The sequence below is a fragment of the Magallana gigas genome, chromosome 5, assembly GCF_963853765.1.
Source record: "Magallana gigas chromosome 5, xbMagGiga1.1, whole genome shotgun sequence".
NCBI classification, from domain to species: domain Eukaryota; kingdom Metazoa; phylum Mollusca; class Bivalvia; order Ostreida; family Ostreidae; genus Magallana; species Magallana gigas.
The window spans coordinates 6,534,248-6,552,191 of record NC_088857.1 but is presented as its reverse complement, the minus strand read 5'-3'; the positions used below and the strand labels follow the sequence as shown (position 1 = coordinate 6,552,191).

Here is a 17,944-nt window from a genome sequence, read left to right as displayed (position 1 = left end):
TTTTGCGTATATATTGGTGTGAAACACATGTCCAAAACACACCACGCAGACCGGGCTTTATTGGATTTGACCACGCCCCGACCGCAATATTATCACCTCATAATACCCATAGAATGATCCTTATTCCTTAGATATATATCGACAAAAAGGAATGTTTGAAATATTCGGTGTAAAAATCTGAACATATTTCTTTTTTTAATTTCATTTATTTTTACCAAATCAGAGACATAAAAGGGGCATATGGTCACGACTTTGGTCAAATTCTATTTTCTGTTAAAAATTGATATTACAATGCTTTAGGAATGCATTTGTAGGGCCTATCGACCAACCAAAGTTATAAGCCAAATTAAGGACCCACAATTCTTTGTCATGTAAACAATTTTTAAGGCTCGTGCCCCAGTTTTGTTTACACGGGTTCAATATACACTCTGTACCAGTATGAAAAATCTTTTTCAAGCTGATTTATCCATCTTTTTATTTATTTTAAGCATAAGTAAACAGTTCCTTATGTTTAACACATTAATTTTAATTCAGTTTAAAATTGGAATTTTCACTTCAACTTTCAAAATATAAACAAAAGTTTAGTTTCATAGCAAAGAATTGTAAGCTCTCTAACTTGCTTAATATCTCAACAAAGACACTCAAATTTTGGTTCAAGCTTATTAAAAATGCAATACTTAATTAAGCAAAATCGTGACCATGTCCCTTTAAGTTTGATTTTGTCTCTTTGTTTTTTTGTTTTTTGTTTTTGTTTTTGTTTTTGTTTTTTTTTTTTGGGGGGGGGGGGGTCGATTTCTTTATTTAAAAAAGGGGGTATTAAAGAATTGGGGGGATACGTTTCTGGCAAGTTCTGGCAATTTTCATTATGACTGAGAATAAATTAAACACAGAATAAACTTAGCTGCACATGCAGTTTCACATATCTTTTTTTTTTTTAGATGTATGTATGACTTTTTCGCGTTTTGTTCTTTTATTATAATTTAAGTAAATTCATTTTAACAAGAATCATATTTTATGCACTTGAAAATTAGCAAAAAATCACAGCTCTGCAGAGAAAAAGTTATACAGTGTATAGTATCATGTAAATGTAGCGTGACCTTTGTGTACCTCAACAATTTATTAATAGAATACTTGTCCCCCAACCTATCTTTAGATCAAGGGGTATTTTAAAGGTTGTAAGCTAGCAATGTTCTAAATACATTTGTTTACATTATATTTTTTATAAAAAAATTATTTAATACTTGAGATTTTATTCGATTTTTATCAAAATATAAGATATGAGTAGAATTATACAACACTTAAGAATGAATGGATAAATTGTATTGCCCGTGGTGAGCCTCACTTAGTGTTAATGTTGCTCGTTGACGTGTGACGTATCTCGTATTTATTTTACCTCGTTCTCACGATTGAGGTTAACTAACTTAGCTCGGGATTTGTACTGTGCATATGTGTGTACTATCAAAGACAGATTGAGAACCGTTTTACAAGCAATTATTTTATCCTAATGACGGAATATAAATTGGTGGTTGTTGGAGGTAAGTGAGAACAATCGGAAATCCTCGGTGGTCGCACCCAGTCGCATTTATATAAATGGTGTATATGTAGACATGGTAGATGTCGTAAAAATGCTGATGATTGAATACACAACACACGATTTTTTTTAGTTTTTTACATTCAAAATCAGATATTACGCCAATTTACGTAGAAAGGGACTGAAACATTCGATTTACTTACTCTATATCCCGAATTTCCTATGGGGCACCTGCTTGAGTAAAAAATGAATTCTTGTACTTTTGAACAGAACGTTGAATTGATATATCTATAATATAAGTTTCTAACAATTTATAACTGATACAATTAGGTGAACTATTACTTAGCTACATTATATATAATATTATTTATTTACTGTGAAGTTAATTCAAACTGTGATGTCATTATCATCAGATGTGACAACTATATACAGCTGCAATATGACAAGATAACAGCACTACACCATACCGGTGTATGTTATTGTTTGTTTTTGACACTTTGCAGAAGCATTCACACCCACCTACCCACAAAACAATATCACAATTAGTATGTATATGTTTTGTACTCCCACAAGTGTATTTTTGAGTGCACACATATATAATTATAAACATGACATAACTGTGGTGCTCTGAGCATCACTGTACGAGAACAAAATGTAGGAGATCGCTCTGTTTTTTTTCGGCTATTGTATATTATGCTATGATATCTAAAATAAATGTAATTTTGCTCATAAAACGAAAATAATTATCTATTATATGTACATGATGGTACATCAATGTATATTCCTTACAGTCTATATTCAAACATTTACAATGCTTTACTCTGTATTTCAGCTGGTGGCGTTGGAAAGAGCGCTCTAACCATCCAACTTATCCAGAACCAGTAAGTATTTAGTATTGATACCGAAAATGTTTTCATGACATTGAATACTTGCGAGTAGTTGTCATTGCTCTATGAGGACTGTGGTGGATCTTCTGTCTTGAGCTGGAGCAGTGAGCTCTGAATGCCTCTGATGCTGCATGTTCTGAAGTGTGTTGGTCTTAATGATTTCCAATGAATTCCATGACTTGTGTGGTGAAAATTAGTAAAAGTCAAAACAACAAGAGTCAAGCCATTATAGTGGTATTAAGGTGTCAGTCTTACGTTTATCACCGTGCGTCATTTGACTGTTTGTGCTTGAATGTTGTGCCAATAATATTTTTATGTACCGGGTATGTCAAAGAAAACATTTCTCCAGATCATACAGGTGTGTTTCTTGTTTTACCTCAAAAAGACTTTCCTTTTAGCTGCGTTGCATGTATACTCAGCAATGGTAAACATTTTCATTCTAAAGTTAGAACATTATTTAGTATATCTCTTTTACTTGTTAGTTGTATTGATTTTCAAGGTTTTTTTTCATTCCTCTTTAATTCTTTATTTGTAGATTAATGAAATGTAAACAATAGGTTGGATTTCCCTTGGGTGCTAGGTTGTTAATGATCATTTAATATCTTTCTCATTTAAAAAAATTGACAAATAAAAAGTCAGACAGGGACGTCTAACTTTAACATCTACTGAAAACCTACTGTAAACATACATTAATTAGCACATTCAAAATTAAGTACTGTCTTCCTCATCAATTGTTCTAGACTATATTTATTTTATAATGATTGATATAGAATATGATTTTAGAATATAAATATTCTTATATTTATATTTCTCCTTGGCATTGATGTTGGTATGGAGGAGTCGCTGATATATGGGAGTAAGCAAGAGTAAGGGGAGAGAATCTACGTGTCTAAGTGAGGGCCCATAATCATGCAAAATATGCAACACAAAAATTCCAGAATATGTGATTATCTTCTTCATGTGTCACAACATGTTAAATAAATGACATGTACTATCCATTGTGATTTTTAAACACATACACCAATATATGTAGTTTTACCCTTTTTTCTAGGGTTGTCAAATTGGACAAAAATTGTAATCGGCAGAATTGGTTTTCTCATATAAACTGATGATCGGCCAACAATCGAATTTGTTATAAATTGTATTAAATTCATTAAAATAGAGCACTAAATTTTATGCTATTATGTAAATTTGAAATATATAAGACTAGTGTAATTAACACTTACGTTTTAAAGCTAATAAGACGTACCGGTATGCTGTATTGTTATCAAATTAAAAAAAGTTATTTAATTAAAAAGATATGTTACATATCTTTTAAGATGGAAAAAAAAAACAGTTTGCAAAAGTTTTCAATCCATTAAATATAAAATGATAAAAAAAATGATAGGTATAAAATTAATTATAATCAATTTTAAAACCTCAAATAGAGTATCGTAAATCGACAACCTCTCCAACGGACGGATCATCAATTAAAAATCGATTATCATGACAACACTACTTTTTTCACTATTAATTATAACATTGCTTTTATCCAAAAGACAAGATCATCTAAATATAGTGCAGGACATAATATTATGGCTAATCCATACTAACTTCATCCATAAGTGGATTTTTTGGGGTCATATTTCTTGACTGAGTTTAGATCCTAGATTTCAGAGTCCTTTGTTTATATGATTGTGAGAGCATGACCATATAGCTTTGTTTTGTCATGATAGTTTTGTTCTCTTGTTTATCCTTGCTTCATCCCTCTAAAATTATTTTGAATTCATAACATCATCAGACCACATCCAGCTATCTCCAGGTCATCCATCCGAATTTCTTCAGACCAGGAGCCACAGACCTGCAGCTAACATCCAGCATGTTTAAACTATTGTTATTGCTATGCTAGAGAAAATGGCATTTCAAGCATCTCACAGGTGTAATGCAGTATACATGTTTTTTTCAAAGAAAAAGGTGTTATGTAGAAGTAGAGATCAGAGGCGCATGCCAGTCTAAAAAATACCCTCGTTAGAGATGTGAAAATGCATACATCAAAGCCTTCATCCATTTCGCTTAAGAGAATTGCCTAAAAGAGAGGGACCCGGTAGTATTTAAGGCCTGTAACCCAACATTACCGGTACTTGCATGTCTGAAATAAATATACATGAGATATATAAGATGCCTTATGCTTTATTTTTGAAACTGCACAAACACATACAGCTAAGTTTAAAAGGGAAAAAAACTTTAAGTAAAAGACATAAAAAGGATTGATACATGTACAGGTGATGTACAAAGCATTGTATTTTTGACACTCTCCTTGATATATTAAAACATGTTGATTTATCTCTGTGAATAGTGAATATATGGACAACGCCTCTTTGTTGTGTATCAAAACCTGCATTTTGCCAGTAGCATATTGTCTGACTCTGTAAAGACTGTAATGCAAACTTCATGAGATGACCTAGAAACTCCAAACCTTGTCACCACACTACAGATATGTTGGCTGAATTATTGGGGAACCCCGATTGCACCGTAGAATAGAGAAATCAATTTGCTCACTTGTTGAATATATCATTCATCTAATGAAATAAGAGTTTGTTGGTAACTTGGGAATTTAACAGGAAAATTATTGCAATTTGATACATATATATAAAGCAAGTGGGATTTATGAGTCAGAGCTGAGATCCATGGACTTCCACAAATGTTCAAACGAGTACTTGCTCCTGTATGTTGGGATAAGATCATTATCTGTGATGCCAGATTAATAAGAACATGCCCTGTTTCTTTTCATCAACTGCTACTCAATTTCATTTTTTTAACCTTCTTTTACCTTTTTTTCAGTTTCGTAGAGGAATATGATCCCACAATAGGTATGTATAAGAGGGTTAACTGATTTATTACCTCTGAGTTTGTGCAGCACATCGTATTTATAATTATGTAAGTGTTCATGTAAAAAAAAAAAGAGAGATTCCCTGACATTCTACTAATGGCTGCAAGTATTAAAGGAAGATTGACGCTTTTATTAATTTTTTTAGTATCCCCTTTAATTTAATTAATCCACCCCCCACCCCCAAATAATTGGGTTTGACTGGGTGGGAACATCAGCCCATCGAAAAAACTATGGGGAAATAACTCCACATGACTACTTGAACTGCCTTATCAGAGGCATATTTTCAGTAATTTTACTACATGAATTTAACATGCTTAACTTTTCCAGGGGGAGCAAAACAGACCTCCCCCTCCTCTTCCCTCTCCCTAGATCCGTGTATTCAGTGTCCCCCTAGATCTTTGTATGTAGTTTCAACTAAGTACAAGTAAACTACATGTATAAAATGTTTTACTGCACAAAGAAAACAGGTGGTACATACTATGTATTCCAGGATTTTTATTTGGGACGTAGAAGCATATAACTGTGTTATATAATAAGACTAATGCTTTAAGTGCTGTGTAACGTACACATAAACTGCTATACTCTTCCTGCTTCAGAACCTACGTTATAATTAACAAAGCAAACTTGTTGACATTTTCACTTTTCAATTTGTTTTCTTTTGCTAATGTAATTGGTTGTTGGAATAATTGTTTAAGTTCAAAAAATAGCACTGTATATTTTTTTTTTTTGATGCAAGGTTTATGAACATTTTACATTGATAAACTGGTGCTTCCAACCGTGGTAGCCAGACACAGTCATTGGTGAATGTGCTACTTCGTTCATACATGTACTATCAAAGTTGTTGAAAATTTATCGAAGAACATGCAGTTCATTAAAATCAGGTGTGGTTAAACACCCTAAACAACATTAGCAAGCTTGAAATTGAATTTTGATGAATACCTGATAGGCAGTTTGACATGGATAGGTATAATGTCCTAAAATATTCCCTATATTTAAATTGCCATATTTACCCTGAGCACTTGCAAATTTCAAATTGTGAGACAGTTGCATGTGTATTACATTTATATATATACTTGCAACAAATAATCTGAAAATTTGTGATATTTTGTTTACATTATAAACATTCTTGACAAAATTCCAGAAAACTGTTCTATTAACCTAATTTATACAAATGCTGTATGTGGCTGTTATAATTTTGAGAGAATGACATTGTATCACTTCTAATTACACAGTGATAGTTACATTGCAATATTACATAGGTAACATTGTGTCACTTCTTATACTTGTGGAGTTGACATTGTAACTCTTTTAATTGGACAAATACCGCAGATGCCTAATTAAATGCGAGGATTTAATATTTTTGTTAAATAAAGAGGAACATACCTTGCAGATTTGATATCAAAACTCAAAACTGTTTTTGACGTTTGTGAACTATAACAAAACTTCAGAGCTCGCAACTTTATATTCTCTTCATTTCATGCAAGATGAGATACTGCAGAATTACTTCTTGTGCAAAATACAAATCAGACTTTATTCTACAGTATATTTTAATTGCAATGAAACAGAGTTATTTATTTTTTGTATCACTTCTAATTCCTCTCTGATATTTTCAACATTACAGAGGACTCCTACAGGAAGCAAGTTGTGATAGACGGAGAGACATGTTTGTTAGATATCTTGGATACGGCAGGTCAAGAAGAGTACAGGTCAGTGGCACACAGGGGTGTGAAATGTAACAGCTTCATCAATGTTACAGGGGTGTTGATCATATCAGCTGCATCTCTGTTACAGGGGTATAAAATTACTGTTTACAGTCTTAGGTTTAATTCTCTAGACCATTACCATAATGAATTTTTAATCTAGCTCACTCATAGGTTCAAAAAATGAATAGTCATCCTCTACAGTAGCTGTATCCAAGCAACTCTTGAAATTTAGGACAAATTGTGTGTTACAATTTGATATTGATTAATCATACATGATGTTGCAAATTTTCTTTCCTAATTGCTTTTGGGAAAAGAAATTAGCCTGGCATTTCTAAAACTCTCTGTCTGGTGTCACAGTTTAATGCATGAAATGATTGGATGCAAATCTGTTTACACTGCAGCAGCTCCCCTTTTCAAAATGAAATAAAATTCTCTGATAATGATGAACATGACCCAATATCCTGCTCAGGAAGTTGTTGAGTAAGACAAACACAAGTGGCAGTTTCCACAGAGGAGCGTGTGATGTTGTCTGGTCATCTCTAGCTGTGGGGGAGCAGAGTTAACCAGTGGTGAATAATTCACCACCAATCCTATACATAGAGGTTCAAACGTTTCACCCTGAGAAACTGTTATTGATACAAGGTTTCACTAAATTGATCATGTTCAGTCAAACCTGGTTAGCCTGCTCCCTGAGGATGATCAGAAAATTTTGTTAGCTGGAATCTAGAGTTTATCTAATTATAGAAAATGGGCATCATTTTAAGGATTTTATAGTAAGCGGCCTCCTTTATATTTTTTTCTATCATAAAGAGGGCAAATTGGTAAGGGATTGTGGGGGTGGAGGTGGAGATAAGGAGGGATAAGGGGTTGTTAGAGACACTCATCAAAAGTCACAGTGTGTAAAAATTCTCCATTGAAGAATCTATATTCTTATTACATGAATCATGATTTTACATCTGTACATTATATCTTGAATATAAGTTGTATCGTTTATTATCAATTACACCAAACACTAATTATTTACTTTATTTATTCATGTGATTTTTCTGTTTACTTGGTTGTTTATTGTGCAGTTATTGCAGGAAATGTTTGTTAAATTGAATTCCTCATGTCATGTTAAAATATAATTTGATATGGAAAAAAACCCTAATTATTCCAGTTCATGATATTGATGAGTAAATTTGATTTCAGCGCTATGCGAGACCAGTACATGAGGACGGGTGAGGGCTTTCTGTGTGTTTTTGCTGTCAACAGCACGAAGTCTTTTGAGGACATTAACCAGTACAGGGAACAGGTGGGTACAAATGGCCATGGAAACAATAGATCTATTGTCTGATGTCCATGGAAACAATAGATCTATTGTCTGATGTCCATGGAAACAATAGATCTATTGTCTGATGTCCATGGAAACAATAGATCTATTGTCTGATATCCATGGAAACAATAAATCTAATTGTCTGATAACCAGAACTTCAACGGAAATTAGGGGAAAATTACAATCACTTGACCAAGCTACTCCTATAGTTAAGGTGCATTTGTTTTCAAAAGAAAGGCACTAGGCTGCAATGGTGCTTGAAAAATGCTTCCTAATTTTAATTTTTACAGACAACATGATATAGAAATAGCGAAGGTACTTCCACATTGAATCATTACCAGGACATTCAAAAGTCTACATTATAGCATACATAATTACACAAAGTAGCATTTCCCATTATTGTTGTTAGCTATATATGATTTTAGAATGTTGAGATATTAGGCTAGCTTTTCTTGATCCATGTATATTTTACTTGACAGATAAAATGCTATGTATATTTTGCCACTGTATAATGACTGTCTTTTATTTACTTGACAGATTAAAAGAGTTAAAGATGCTGATGAAGTTCCTATGGTGTGTAAGTATATAAACATTAGTTTAACCAAGTCTACATGGAAAGATGATAACACAAGCAAGCAAGAGTTGTCTTTTCCTTGTACACTGCATGGATGTATTGATATGGAGAGGACTTGTGAATGAAAAACAAAAATAAGATTGTCTTCACAGGACAACCAAACTACCATTTCATCTGTTATTTCATTCTGTATTATGCCTGAATAATAGATAAAGATTTGAAAAAAAAAAAAACTCATGACCTTACAAATTGATTCTCATTAATCTTATACATATCTCAAGATTTTCAAGATAATTAAGGGGATGCTCAAGTCATACATATTACCAGATCCTATTTATGCAGATTTTGATTTTATCAGCACTGTGAAATGCTTGTGTTGAAGTGAATGATGTCTGGTGATTTGTTGCTCTATTGACATTATAAATTGATGTTATAATTGGACACGTGACTAGCTTCTATTGAATGATTGGTTGCTCTGTTGACAGTGGTGGGTAACAAGGTTGACCTACAAACACGGACCGTGGAGAGTAAACAGGCCAAACAGGTGGCGGACAGCTACAACATACCCTACGTAGAGACCTCGGCCAAAACCCGACAGGGAGTGGACGATGCTTTCTACACCCTCGTCAGAGAAATCAGGAAGTTTGTAAGTACATCCATCAACAGTTCACAGACAACAACATTATAGTTAGGCACAATGTGTGATCATAATAAAATCTGTACACGCAACAGACAGATACACTTATACAACTCCTTAATGCTGAACACAATTGGTAGTGGGCGTTGTTTGCCCTGTTTTGGACTTTTTTATAGTTTAAAGTATTTGGCTGTACAAGCCTCACCAGTGTAGATGTACATATTACATGTCCATTGTTACTCGGTCACAAGCAGTAAAGTTATGAAATGTACACACTAAATCCTTGCCAAGAGAAAAGTAACATAAAAAATCTAGGTTGGTGCATTTAAAAAAAACCCACACAAGTAAAACAAGAAAAAAAGCACATATTCAAATAAAGAACACAACACGTTGGCCATGAGTTCAGGTTTCAATCGAGTAACAAATGCAAAGGGTTTACATACCTGCTTGCTGACCAGTATTGGAGATAGGAAAGCTAGAATGGCATGTGCCTTATTCAGAGTCTTTTTGAGATTTGAGTGTTACAACAGACTTAAAGATAGAATACAAAGATGCACTCAAAATATGCAATAAATGTTTATAATATTTAAGTACAGCAAATAAATTCACTTCATGCATATATTGTTTCTATAAAATTTGATATTACAAAAAACATGTAAAGATTTTTTTTTTATATTTACACAACTCATTGCAGTTTTTAGCTCACCGAGACGAAGTCAGGGGGAGCTTATGCTATACCCTCGGCGTCGGTGTCGGCGTCCGGACCTAGGTTAAAGTTTTTGTTTCATGTCCTGTATCTAAGCTATTACATGTCCTATCTTCACCAAACTTGCATGGATGATGCATCTGGCCCTACTTATGGACTTAAAAGACTAGGATGCTGATTCTGAGTCCTAAATTTCAGATGCTGGAGGAGGTTAAGGTTGTTGGACCAGGTTAAAGTTTTTGAAACAGGTGCCCTTTGATAGCAATATCTAAGTAAATGCAGGTCTGTACTTCACCAAACTTGCATGGATGGTGTGTCTTATGATACTGATGCACCAGACAGGCTTGAGTGCTGAATCTGAGCTATAGGTTTCGGATGCTGGAGGAGGTTAAGGTTTTTGGAGCAGGTTTAAGTTTTTGTTGCAGGTGCCCTTTGATAGCAATATCTAAGTTACTGCTGGTCCGTACTTCACCAAACTTGCATGGATGGTGTGTCTTATGATACTGATGCACCAGGCAGGCTTGGGTGCTGAATCTGAGCTATAGGTTACAGATGCTGAAGAAGGTTAAGGTTTTTGGAGCTGGTTAAAGTTTTTGAAACAGGTGCCCTCTGATGATTATATCTTAGTTATTGCTTGTCCTAACTTCACCAGACTTCTATGGATGGTGGGTCTTATGATACTGATGCACCTGACAGGCTTGAATGCTGAGTCTGAGCCATAGGTTTCAGATGCTGGATATGGTTAAAGGCCGGGGCCCAGGTATAAATAGCAGCCAATCACAAAATGAATGGGAAATTCAATTTTCTTTGCAGCTTTCAGTTCAGAGAGAATATTTTAAAATTAATAGCATTATTCATGAATAAAAAAATCTAATTTTTGGTGTGGAAGTAGCTACCAAGGCAGCTATCAATTGACGTCGAAATTTTTACAAACAAAAAATTATTAAAAGAGTATTCATCTTATAAAGTTCTGAAGCAGCTCAAAATTTTGAATTCTAAACTAGTGATTGACATTGGAGGCGGAGATTACCAATGTTTTGTTTACACAGGAAGTGGCTGTAGCCATGTGCTCTGTAGATTACTCATCACAGCATGAGAAATGTATCGGCAAAAATCTTTTACCTTGGCATTGATTAGAAATTAATCCATCACATGAATAACACTGTTGGTGTGAAAATTATTGAAATTTATTAAAAACCTAGCTAAAAAAAATTATCACATTGCTTTTAGTTCCACATAAGAATCTTCATGAGTCCGCAATAAAGATGCATAATGTCCCATCTTTGGTAGATAAATTGTCAAAAATGTGAGTTAATTCATATGCAAAACTTCCTATTTTATTAATACATCTGAGTTATGTTTGATATCTCCCAAAAATTCCTGTGTCGAAATTTAAATCAAGCTTCTGTCCTTCCAATGGTGGGAGCTACTTTACTCGATCTGCACATTCCACTAGCCACCATAGTTTTGTATGTGATGTACGAAACAACACAAGCAATGCTGACATTCTTCAATCTTCAGTCTCCCGAACCTGACTTATCACAAAGTCATCAAAATGTGGGTCACTGTCCTAAGAACTTTGTAATAAACCCATTACTGTTTTTCTCAACAGGAACTTCATTAAAATCCCAACTCAGTGTGTCAACAGCTAAAAAAAGTTTCTCCACGACATTAAGTTACTTCCAAAGCTGGAATATTCATTTCTCCCTGCTTATTGTGATGTCCTTCCATTTCCCTCCAACTTCACTCTGGTTCCTAGTTCCCACCAGAGGATGATTAATATGGGGTAAATAAGGGGTATATGAATATATGTTTGCTTGTAAAAGCAGATGAAAGTTTTATAAACGTTGTATTTGAGTTCTCAACAACCAGCTGTTAATTAGTGTTCATATTTTCTTCTCACATCGTAATGACAATCTACTGGGATTTTAATCAGCTGAATGAAAAATATCCCTAGAGAACCTCTGATTATACTTTGTAAGCGGGGAACTGCTAAATGTTACTTGGATCAAGTTTCATGCTTGAAACCATTATTGTTTTAGGGATGCCATATATCAGTATTGAAATTTTATCATCTTCACACATATATGTTACAAAACAACATAAATAAAATTAAAAACTGATCAAAATCCCTCTATATGAAAATTTATACAGCCCCTCTTAATAGATTGGGTTTTCCCCAGTATATAAACAAAGCGGACTGAGCCACATGCAATGTTTACTCTTATCAGCATCACCGACAGTGATGGAGGTAGCCCCGCCTTTTTACCCTTATAGGCTTAATTGTCTACCAGGTGGCAGAAAATCTAGGTCGACCCCGGCCTTTAAGTTTTTTGGAACAGGTCACATGTTTAATAGATGATAGTACTATTTCAAACTTGCATAGTTGACTAAACTGTAATATGAATGAATCACAGAGGAAGCTTCAGATGCACAGCTTGATCTCCATTATCAAGGATGCTAAAAAATATATCTTAGTTATTACAGGTCCTTACTTCACCAAACTTGAATGGATGGTGTGTCTTATGATACAGATGCACCTGACAGGCATGGATGTTGAATCTGAGCCATAGGTTGCGGATGCTGGAGCAGGTTAAGTTTTAATTGCTAGTGCTCTCTGATGATGATATCTTAGTTATTACTGGTCTGAACTTCACCAAACTTGCATGGAGATGCGTCTTATGTATACTGATGCACCTGACAGGCTTGAATGCTGAATCTGAGCCATAGGTTTTGGATGCTGGATGAGGTTTAGATTTTTTTGAACAGGTCACATGTTTTATAGATGATAGCTTGCATAGTTGATTTAACTATATTATAAATGAAACGCAGAGGTTGCTTCAGATGCAGAGCCTGATCTCCATTATCAAGGATGCTAAAGAAATCTCCTACCTCACTTAAACCTGCTTGATAGAAAGATGAGGTTGTTGTTAAATGATATAACATGATTCCTATGATAAAGTATTGTATGATATGAAACACTTTTGTTTAATATGATACAATATAATATCATATGTTATATTGTAAAAAGTTATATGATACGATATGATATTGTATCAATTTTTTTGATATTTTATATGATATTGTATCATGATATTGTTTTGTATAGTATTGTATATTATGATACAATATTATATTGTATCATATGATATTGTATAATATGATATTGGTTTCTGTAATTTACAATTACTCGAAACTGTATTATATGAAATTGTAATATTATATATTATCGTATCATACAATATTGTATAATATGATATTGGTTTATATGATATATAATTGAATCATATGATACAATATGTATGTATAATATTGTATTATATAATATTTTACTTTATCACATAATATTGTATCATTTGATATGATACAATGTTATATCAAATTATATTGTATCATATGATACATTGTTATACTTTCATGTTAAATACTGAAATCTGATTGGTTAAGACGCAGTTAATAATATTTACTATTACCCTCAGCGTTAGCAACGCACTTGGCAACGGGTAACATTAAAAAATGTTACATGCGCGAAAATTATGCGCGAACGGTTCGCTGTAGAATTCACGTTATTCCTATATAAAAGCAGTAAAATTTTCTTAAAATTTTTAAAAAAAGACATTCAGTATAACAAAATAAATAGTGCCTGTTTGGGAGGATAACAGTTTAAATTGACACCCCTCGAAAACCATTGTCAACCTCCGCTTCGCGTCGGTTGACAATGGTTTTCTCGGGGTGTCAATTTCAACTGTTACCCTCCCAAACAGGCACTATTTATATAATATAATATCATATGTTTCAATGTTATGATGTATTATGTATTGTTATACTTTCATGTTAAATACTGAAATCTGATTGGTTAAGACTCAGTTAATAATATTTACTATTACCCTCAGCGTTAGCAACGCACTTGGCAACGGGTAACATTAAAAAATGTTACATGCGCGAAAATTATGCGCGAACGGTTCGCTGTAGAATTCACGTTATTCCTATATAAAAGCAGTAAAATTTTCTTAAAAATTTTAAAAAAGACATTCAGTATAACAAAATAAATAGTGCCTGTTTGGGAGGATAACAGTTTAAATTGACACCCCTCGAAAACCATTGTCAACCTCCGCTTCGCGTCGGTTGACAATGGTTTTCTCGGGGTGTCAATTTAAACTGTTACCCTCCCAAACAGGCACTATTTATATAATATGATATTGTATCATATAATACAATATTGTATTATATATAATAATGTTGTATTATGTGATCAAATACAATAAGGTTTAACACAATACATTGTCATTTCATATTTACAATATCATCTTTGTTTATTACAGTATTTTATTGTATTATATGATATATATTGTAAGTATGATAGGATGCAATATTTAATTTTATATTATTATATTGATTAATATATGAACATATGATTATCATACAATTTTTTAACAGATGATATATGATTTTGTGTCAAAACAGAATCCATGAATATCCAAGATCATAAAGTATGATTTTCATATAATATGATAAAGGTGGTCTCATAGGGGTGATGCCTCGTCTCGGTGAGCTTTGTAATCTGTGATTACCTATGTTTTGATAACAAAATGACACTTATTTTTTTTTATCTGTGTTATGTTTCACATTTGCATTATTTTGCCTTTTGCAGAAAGAGAAGAAAGGAAATATTAAAAAGGGGAAGAGGAAGTTATGTCGATTGTTCTAAAACATTCTGTGATTTCAACCTTCCATCTCGTTGTCTGCAGTTTGTGATGCAATACAGCTCACTCCAAAAATCACTTCCAGTCCTGATCAGGAATCATCATCACTCTCTCAGTTTTCTATTTAAAGTAATCAGACAATTCATTCAAATTACCCCTGTTGTTGCACCCTGAATATAGAGAAACCTGTCTACTTTCGACATCTATGATAACAAAAGTCCAGAATTCAGGTAATTTTGACCTCGCCTACCGGTATATAAAGTCTGGTGCCGAAACATAATCACAAATTGCACGCTTGCAGATTTTAACATGGTATTGACAAATTACTCTGTAAAAGTCAATTTACCGTAGGATTTCATTAATACATAAGTTTAAAAATTACCTGTAGACAATTGTATTTATTTATGACTTGTATTGCCTGTTATTTTTCTACCATGATTAGTGTCATTGTAATGGTAATCGTTTTTTTGTGGCATTGGTTTTGGCGAGTGTAGTATCCGACTCAGAACGCCAAGCAATGAACCCTCCTTAGGAGTCTTATATGTACTACATACGGTTCTGTTTGTTTTCATTTTGCTTGATTTTGGTGTTTTAGTCTCCTTACATACACATAAAAAATGCATTTAGAAATCATGTCACACTTTGAGATACAAACATGTTATGTATTTCAGTATATTTGCATATTATAGCAATTTTTATGTAAAATGTATGTTGATTTAATGGATTTATTGGGAATTTTTTTAAAAAGTGTACTCACTATAAAAGTGAATAATTAAGTAATATTAAATGATTGTCCAGTGTATGAGGAATTAACTCGTATTGATAAATTGTTTGAAATAAAGGAAATTTCAGCATTGATTATCTCCAGGTTTTGATTTTTGACTGTACTATGAAATATGTATTTTAAATTATTTTTTATCTCAGAGCTGTCTTCAAAAATTGATTCAGCATTTCTGTATTTTTAGTAGAATTATAGATGTGATCATTGCAAAAAAATGAAATAAACTTGCTAATAAAATTGTAAGGTGTGTATTTAAAAGTTATATCACTAATGAATACAATAACTTTATTTAAGGTTACGTGCCTGTTTACATAATTAATGGGTTTTTTCTTGTGATTTTTTTTTTATTTAAAGATTTTCTGAATACGGTAAAGCAACCCATATCCCCGTGTGAGTAAATTTAACGAGGGTCACAAAAACCTCGTCACCGCGACGAATATTTCTTGTAGAAAATCGTTGTAATACACTGGCACCTATATATAAGTTTTAATTTTCGTTGTGAATAAATAGTGGTCGCAAAACTTATCAATGATTTATAGTTCACTTTAAAGGTTGGTATACTGTTTATCTTTCAAGTCCAATCAGTCGTTTGTTTATAGGTTCTCTCAGGACCTACGCTGATAAAACAAACAAGAATGTCCACACTGCTGAGGGTATGAAGATAGCGAGCATTTTAGAAAAAAGTTCAAAAACTTGTTGATGCGGGTTATTAAATATTTTTACAATGAGTCCGTATGTATAAACCACCAAAAAAAGCATGTTATTGTTATATAAACATTTTTTTCAGTTAGAAAGTGAGTAGATGCCTTAACGTACGTAAATTGCCACTCTTATTGGTCAGTTTCTATAGAGGAAACAGCAATTTTTCAAATATTATTGTATATGCATGGGCTAGTTATCCATGCGAGATATGAAGGTGGCGAAGTTGCAAGAAAAATACTTAAAACCGCGTTAGCGGGTTATGTATATCTTTTCTGCAATGATCGCTACCTTCATAACCCGCATGAATCATCAAAGAAAGCATTTTATTGTGTTTTTAAAACTAATCAATAAATTGATTATAAAAAGTAAGTAAAATTCACTAAATTACTGTTTATGTAATCAGTACGTTAACTATTTTTTTTTATAAGAAAAACAACCAAAACGTCTCCCGAGAGACTTTGAGTCTGACATCATCATCGCTGTAGGTTTCGGCCAATCGATAGACGGTGCGTGTAGATTTCAGTCCTGTCAGTTTCAGCCGCTGTAGATTTCGACCAATCGATAAACGGGGCGTGTAAATTTTTGTCTGGCTGTTTCTAGAGAGCTGTGAATTAACCTTAAGTTTCCGTAAGAATTAAAGGAAATCGTACGCGGAAAATGTAAATATTTGGCCACAAAGACTGACCTTAGTCTATTATTCAGTCGGTGCTTTCAATGTACTTTCTTCCGATTGGAAAAAAGTCCACGCATATTCAATCTCTCAAAGTAAGAAGCAAGACAAATATTACACAATAATTATTTTTTATTGAACCAGAGACGTAAATAACTGTTATTCATGTCTCTGATTAAACGAACGTTGCGTCAGCAAACCCATCATAGAACATATACGAGGAACATTGATAATAAGACTCATTACCTACCTGGTATGACACTTTGATATAACGAGTGCCAACGAAAAACACTGGGTTTTTTTATAGAAAAAAAATTAAATATTCAACATTTACACTACATATTTTCCCTCAGTTCGGAAAATATTAAATTAATGTTCATCACATTCGAATAGCAATAACACAAACTTGGGTACATTGAGCAATGGAGCATTCTTTTTATTAAAAGTCCGTCTACACAATGTGACGAATATATATATGCAATACGCAGTCAAATGGATCACACTGATCAATAAAACCAAACAATTCGCTGAAAATAAACCGAAAGAAGGAAACTAACGTCATGCCTCTACGGCGACCCATTCCTGAAATTTCCGAAAAAGATATATATATTTATATAGTTTCAGGGTAGTATTTGGAACATATTCTCTTTTGAGAAGTGGACAGGCATAGCCTACCTTCATGGATTTAGGCTATGCCTGTCCACTTCTCAAAAGAGAATATTTGGAACATTGAAATAAGATTCAGTTTGGATGAAAGTACATTATAATGAAAAAAAATAATAATCACAGTTTAAATTTTTTTTTTAAACAAAATGTTCGACATCCATTTTTGAAACATTGTACATGTATACACTATCAGGTAAAAT

At 33.2% G+C, this 17,944-nt stretch overlaps 1 protein-coding gene across 1 annotated transcript; it reads left to right on the top strand.

Moving 5' to 3' along the window:
- The first annotated feature begins 1,350 nt into the window (after positions 1-1,350).
- On the top strand, positions 1,351-15,955 carry LOC105342014 (GTPase KRas). Its single transcript, XM_011448795.4, has 8 exons — positions 1,351-1,535; positions 2,364-2,412; positions 5,239-5,267; positions 6,909-6,993; positions 8,182-8,284; positions 8,843-8,882; positions 9,365-9,525; positions 14,874-15,955. Exons 1-8 carry the CDS (start codon positions 1,505-1,507, stop codon positions 14,928-14,930), a joined length of 555 nt encoding a protein of 184 aa, XP_011447097.1. The 5' UTR covers positions 1,351-1,504; the 3' UTR covers positions 14,931-15,955.
- The last annotated feature ends 1,989 nt before the right edge of the window (positions 15,956-17,944 follow it).

Excerpts from the sequence above, each read along its gene's own strand:
- LOC105342014 (XM_011448795.4), top strand. The coding sequence starts at position 1,505 with ATGACGGAATATAAATTGGTGGTTGTTGGAG. Across the intron at positions 8,285-8,842 it reads TTAACCAGTACAGGGAACAG|ATTAAAAGAGTTAAAGATGC; the intron begins GTGGGTACAAAT and ends TTTACTTGACAG. Across the intron at positions 8,883-9,364 it reads TGATGAAGTTCCTATGGTGT|TGGTGGGTAACAAGGTTGAC; the intron begins GTAAGTATATAA and ends CTCTGTTGACAG.